The 6926-nt window shown below is 40.0% G+C and overlaps 1 protein-coding gene across 1 annotated transcript; it reads right to left on the bottom strand.

Moving 5' to 3' along the window:
- Nucleotides 1–3576: 3576 nt before the first annotated feature.
- LOC125249747 (microfibril-associated glycoprotein 4-like) lies at nt 3577–6610 on the bottom strand. The gene is made up of 5 exons (XM_048162116.1): nt 6505–6610; nt 6220–6426; nt 4878–4974; nt 4254–4421; nt 3577–4095 (listed from the first exon to the last, which is right to left on the bottom strand). The coding sequence occupies exons 1-5, from the start codon at nt 6508–6510 to the stop codon at nt 3839–3841; spliced, it is 735 nt and encodes a 244-aa protein (XP_048018073.1). The 5' UTR covers nt 6511–6610; the 3' UTR covers nt 3577–3838.
- Between the last annotated feature and the right edge of the window lie 316 nt (nt 6611–6926).

The following is a 6926-nucleotide window of genomic DNA, read 5'->3' as shown; positions in this document are numbered from 1 at the left end:
TAATAAACAGTGACCTGTTTAAGCAAATCCACAACCCGTTACTGTTAAAATTAAACATTAACCATATAAAGAAAACATATCAAACAAAACAATGAAAGATCAAGAATACAAACTAAACTACAACAAAACACAGACTAAGCGCCCCATGAGAGCGGACGATAGATGTTCAGAAAGGGACCGCAGCGAGGGAATCGCGGAGAGAGACACCGGCCAAGACCAGCCCAGCGAGAGAGAGACTCCATTGACGCCATCCACACTTTTTATGCCGGAAACTCAGTGACGTCATCGTGCTTCCACCAATCCAGAGCTTCAGCGCCACCTATGGGTCTTTAAAAAATAAAAACTACACAGCCACGTAACGGTCACCCTAGGATTGATTATATACAACAGTTAAAAAAGAAGGTAATATTGTGTCATATTTTAGTCACAATATTTTCTGCTTTTGCACAGTTTTGCCAACGAACACACACAAATTATTAAAATAAACTTGGCGTAAATATGTTTGCACCATACGGACACTCTAGACCAGTGGTTCTCAAACCTGTTGTGGGGACCCCCCACCACTGCACATTTTGCATGTCACCCTCATCTAACACACCTGATTCAAGTCATCAGCTAATTAGTAGAGACTGCAAGAGTTGAATTGGTTGTGTTAGATGAGGGAGACATGCAAAATGTGCAGTGGTGGGGGGGTCCCCACAACAGGTTTGAGAACCACTGCTCTAGACCATGCGTACACACTCTTTAACTGGAGTGAGTGAAGTAATGAAGTAAACAGAATGATTTTAAACTTTTACATCTGATATAAACATTTAAATAAAAATGTCTCTCTCCTTAATGGACTTAAGCACTGAAATTTCATGAAATCATAAGTTACAACATTTTTTATATTAATTTTAACAGAAATAATTTTAGGATGTGCTGCTTTTGAACACTATGTTTTAATGTTTTAACGTCAGTGAGGATTGCTTGGCGCATATAATTAGCAGATAGCACAACTTGTGTTCCGAAAAAATATTTTTGTGCAAATAATCGATGATGCACACTTGACTCTGTCAAAGCAGATAGCATAATGAGAGAAGAACTCACTCAGTGATTGAACAGTGAGAGTTGACAAAACTTAAATAGTTTAAGTAAATGTGACTCAAAACAAGTAAAGAACAACTTGATACAATTAAGACAACGAGTTTGCACAATTGAATTAAGTGAACTAAACAAATTTGTGTTTACGGTGAAAGTCCATAATCCATAATATTGTTTTCTCCAGTGAAAAAGTTGTTTTGTCTGAATCAGGAGAGAATTGCGTTTGCCGAGGCTGCATTTAATTTTGAGGAACTGAATGGTGAATTCCCGGGGGGAAATGGATAACACCTCATCATGCAGTGCCCATCTCCCTTTGGCGCTATAAGCTGAAGTCTCCAATTAAGACGAATCTGAGGATCGTTGTGATCGTGAAAAAGGCTTCGGTGAAAAGGTTCTGACATCAGTGGTGTCAGACCTCTGAGGGCATCCCCTCTGGGGGAAATGGATTACACCTCATTTCATGGTGTCCATCTCCCTTCAGTGCCTTCAGGGAGCAATTCTGCCAACCCCGCCACCTCTGTGCTTTGGGGCGCAGAGGTCCCCAACGAGTTCTAGTTCGGTTGTTCACTGCCGGTCTCCCGTTTAAGGGCACCAAATTGGCTACTCAAGTTATGTCAGAGCCCAGTCTCGAGAGGCTGGTTCTCTTAGTACAAATTCTTTTCAGGGTAAGATATATCTGAGGACCGTCATTATCTCCAAAAAGGCTGCGTAAGGGCAGTCCCCTCCGGGGGAAGTGGTCAACACCTTATAAATGACACGATTCTCCTGGCACCTGGTGGTGATGATGCCTGGGCACCAGATTTAGGGAGTAGACATCCTGTCGAGACAGGGGCTGAGGCCCGGGGAATGGCGACTTCACCATGGGGTGGTGGAGCTCATATGGAGTTGCAGACGTGGCTAAGGCTGTGTCTGTACACGGTTTCCCTTATCATTCTACTCCCGGGAGTTCTGGAGAGCAGAGAATATGGGTTTGGCCTCCTGAGGAGGCCCAACTCGTAGACTCAGGTCTCTCAACTGAGGTTGTAAGTCCATGCTAACTCCAGAGCTCCCTGCACAAGGAAACTGGCAGAAATCATCAGCAGGATCCAGTTACTGGCCGGCTGGTAGAGTGCTAGAATTTCTGCAGAATCGATTCTCTGCAGGGTTATCCCCCTTCACTCTAAGGGTTTATGTGGTGGCATAGCTGCTTACCATGCACCATTGGGTGGTGTCTTTGGGGAGAAACCCATTGGTGTTTCCTGTGTGGTGCGTCGGATCAGGAGTATGGTGGCTTTGGAAGCCTTTTTATAGGGGTATCCCTACAAGAGGTCTGTGATGCGGCGGGCTGGTCCTTTCCACACACATTCATCAGGTTTTACAACCTAGATTTGGGCTTCACCCCTGGGTCCCAGTTGCTTTGTCTTAGTTGTGCTTGCCTGATTTCACACAAGACAGGCACTGGTCAGTATGGCTGCGTGGGTATAAACATTCCCACAGCGTCATTCTCAACGCAACGTGAGTTCCCTTGAAAGGGAACGTCTCGGTTACGACTGCAACCTTAGTTCCCTGAAGAGGGAACGAGACGTTGCGTCACCCTGCCATACTTCCGGCAAGCCTGTGAACGACTTGCTTCACTTATCAGAAGCTGACGTTGTTTGGTCTGGGTTTGCTTTATAGTTTCCTGGTCATGACGTCACCCACCTTCCGTCATGCCATTTCACTGATTTCATAGGTGCTTCACGACGCAATCATGCAGAGCGTTCCCACAGCGTCATTCTCCACGCAACATCTCATTCCCTCTTCATGGAACTAAGGTTACCGTCGTAATCGAGACGTTTTCTCAACTTAATTTATTACTACTTATCATCAATTCTGTCAGGACCACTATCGTCAAATATGATAGATAATGCATAGTTTGTATTGGCGGTATGGTTCTGTTCTGGGCAAGAACTCCCTGCGCATCCATGCAGCCTAGCATGGATAAGAGCAGGGAGAGCAGCAATAAACCCCCTAGGGTAAACAGAACAGGACCAACATGCAGATGTCATTAAATGTCATGATTTAATGTACACATATTTCAAGAATTAGTCTGATTCAGGGGAAATAATGAGGCCAATCCTGACTGAAGAGAGGAGGAGTTGGGGATGGAGGAGGGTAATTTGCTCCTGAGAAATGCAATAGCTGCTGATAATACTGAGGAGCTTATATATAGATGCCGTAATAGGCGTCATATTCCTATAGGTAGACATAAGTCACCTGGGAGTCAGCTGATGCAAGCTTGACTGACATGACCTGCCAGAACTGACGCTAACGCTAGATCTTAATTTCACTAGGTCAATCACACTATTATTAGTATTTGTTCAATCCCATTATTTACATCAGTCTAACTTAATTTTAACACATTCCAACTTAAATGTGTTAATTTTACTCAAATCATTTTTTAAAAATTGCCTGCAATTAAAACCCTAATTTTTAAACATAAATTGCTTAAAACACAAAGAAACAACATATTGCTTTGAGAATAAACTTTTATTGCTTCAAAATCAAAGCAGACAAAACATGTAGAAAAGCTTGAAGTCATGAACCCAATTTCAACATATTTTTATTTAAAAGGACAACAGATGTCAAATTATTATTATTTTATGTGCAGTTTTTCCTCTCTGAAAGCTGATGGGACATGCTGGTCACCATATTTTAAGAAAGATCCACATGAATGCGTAATAGTTGTGGATATATGTGCACAAGCTGCAGCCGTGAAGCATTTGTAACCCCTGGTCTACATCACACGTGTGATCTTCATGGTGATGGCCTTCAGAGATTTCCAGTTTTTCTTCCAGTGGTGCCAGTGTGGCCCAAAATGCACACTGTCATCCTCTTTCCCCCACAAATACAGACCAGTGGGGCTTGTGTGATCACAATCTTTGAACCAAAACCCTCCCATATTGTGTTGTAAAGCACAGTTATTTTTCCAAAGGTCTTGGTCTTTATCAAAGGTGGTGAACTTCATTCCATTTTGGTAACTCAAAGAGTCACCTGCAGAAAGGAGAAACTTTCATTATAGAGACACTTTCATTTAGACAAATAATATAAAATGACTTAAAAAGCATTAGTTTAAACATGGATTAAAACATTCTATTCCTCCATTACAATAATCCAGTTTGTGTAGATTAAACATTTGTAGATTGTTTTACCTGCTCCTCCATCTACAAAGCCGCTGACATGCAGTTTGTACCCATCAGCCTCAGAATCCACAGAGAAGGACTCGTACACAGCGTAAGCCTTCGTCCCATCAAAGTCCTCCAGATCTACTCTCAGTTTATACCGATTCCTGCGTGTCAGCAGGTGAATAAACTCTAAACCTGTTAATAAAAAAAAAAATGAAATGAAACCAGTTTAGGCTAACTAATGCCCAAATAAATCTGCATTTATACTATAGTCCAGATTAAGAGTAAGTTTACATGACAATATTGTTTTCTTTTGCGTTTTTTTGTTTACATGGATCTGCAGAAATTACTAAAAGCACTTTATTATGCTACCAGGCCAGTAGTTGGCGATGTGACTTTGCATGACTTTTTCTTTTTTTTTTTATTTCACACTGAGACAATAACGCTGTCATTTTCCAAAACTTCCACTTTGAAATCGTTCTCAAACGTTTGCGTCTTCAGACTCCCAAAATCGTGTAAAAAAAAAAAAAAAAAAGGACCAAAATGCATTAAAAGTTTTCCATTTGTCGAGTAAACGGCCCCTTTCCATGTGTCTGATTGTTTATATTTCACTGTTTGCTTTTTTTGCCCAAACAGCACAAAAACACTCACCCAGCCAGTGTTCTCCTTCTTTATTACCAAAACCCCGTTTATAACTGTCCCATGGCCTATAGAAATTCACCTCACCGTCCATTCGCCTGAGAATCACCTGAAACATTCATAAATCATTCATTGCTTTCACACATCATTTCACATCATTCGTCTTTTATAAATTAAGGTTTAAAGCATTAAAAAAAGCTTTTTATTTTTAAAGTTGACAGGTTTCTTTAGCAACAAATGTAAATTCTGTTATGTGATTCCTGAGCCACTAGCGTCACCAAACGCCTGACATTCTGTTATGGAACTATTACAGTTTTTTCCAACTGCTTACACACAAAATCTTTTCATTTTTCACGATTTTTGAAGCCTGACACTCAAACAGCAGAACCACACACCAAATCTGCAAAACCACACACTAATTCTCGGCCTTTGACTCATTTTTCAATTTCATAAAACACTTTTTGCAAAACACACACAATTATCTATGTAACACACAAAAATCTAACAGGAAGTATCTTGATTTCCTTTTTCAAACACAACCAATCAAAATGCCACACTAATTCATCAGTGCCTCATACTAACTCCTCACATGCACAAACACTTATTGCTTTACTTAACACCAACCAATAATGGCTTTAGAATAGGCCTATAAATTAGTATTTAAAAATAGTAATATTTTTCAACATCTCTCTGCCAATTACTTTCAATCTTGTACAGAAATGTACAGCTTATGAAAGAAGAGCTTTAGGTTTTGAATAACTGTGTGTATATGATATATCCAAAAATAGAATATTATGGCAAATGTGTATGCAAAGTTAGACAAATGTTTACTTCTGAGTCCAGTTGGTGATATTTTGAATGCAGTTCTTTATTTTGCAAGATGTGAGGCATTTTGCATTTTGTGTGTGTAATTCTTGGATTTGTGTGTAAAGTTTTGAAAAAAAAAAAAGAGAAAAAGTTTTGAAAACGTGTGTTAGCAGTTGGAAAAAACTGTAAATCAAGTAATAATAATAATAATAATAATAATAATAATAATAAAAGTAAAATAAACAAAGACAAATAAAAGCACTAAGTGACAATTAGGATAATAGTATATGTTTACATTTACATTTATGCATTTGGCAGACACTTTTATCCAAAGCGATTTACATTGCATTATACTATACATTTGTATCTGAGTATGTGCAATCCCTGGGATTGAACCCATGACCTTTGGCATTGCTAGTGCCACGCTCTAACCACTGAACCACAGGAATATGTTACTATAAAATATGCAAATGGTATGATTCACGCTGGGGTTCATCTGCTAATAAAATAAGGTCTCAAGATAAAACACTCAAATTGAAACACTTACTGTCCAGTGACCTTTGGCATTTTCTCCACTGGGGATCATGTCACAGTAGATCTGCACTGGTCCATCTACTGAGGAGACGGTGTACACGCCACTGCTGGTTTTATCACTTAAATAAACATCAGAGCAGTCAGTGGCAAGAAGACAATTAGAGTTGATCACTTCAGTCCCCATCAATACAGGAAACACCGCAGACAAACACAGCAACACCTGAGAGAGACACAAAACTCAAGATCTGCTGTTTGACATCTGACTTAAACACTTACATTCTTACACACAAAAACTCACAATCATGTTTGCAAAGTTCCTTCAGAGGTTCAGCTCAGAGGATTAGGTGGGATGTTCAGGTGGACAGTGTGTCTTTAAATATTTCTCTGACTTACAGGATCCTCCTCTGTATTTGCAAAAAAAAAAAAAAAACAACACCTAAAGCTTTTTTTTTTTTTTTTGGCAACCTGCTTTATCATCTTCAGCTGAAAGTGAGATTATCTGGAACCGATTGCAACAGACTCCGGCAGCAAGTGAACATTTTGTCCTCAAAGTTGATGTGTTAGAAGCAGGAAAAATGGGCAAGCGTAAGGATATGAGTGAGTTTGACAAGGACCAAATTGTGATGCTAGAGACTGGGTCAGAGCATCTCCAAAACTGCAGCTCTTGTGGGCTGTTCCCGGTCCGCAGTGGTCAGTTTCTATCAAAAGTGCTCCAAGGAA

Source organism: Megalobrama amblycephala, linkage group LG1 (genome assembly GCF_018812025.1).
Source record: "Megalobrama amblycephala isolate DHTTF-2021 linkage group LG1, ASM1881202v1, whole genome shotgun sequence".
Lineage (NCBI taxonomy): Eukaryota > Metazoa > Chordata > Actinopteri > Cypriniformes > Xenocyprididae > Megalobrama > Megalobrama amblycephala.
Note: the sequence above shows the minus strand (reverse complement) of the source record. Positions and strands in the feature narration are given on the sequence as shown.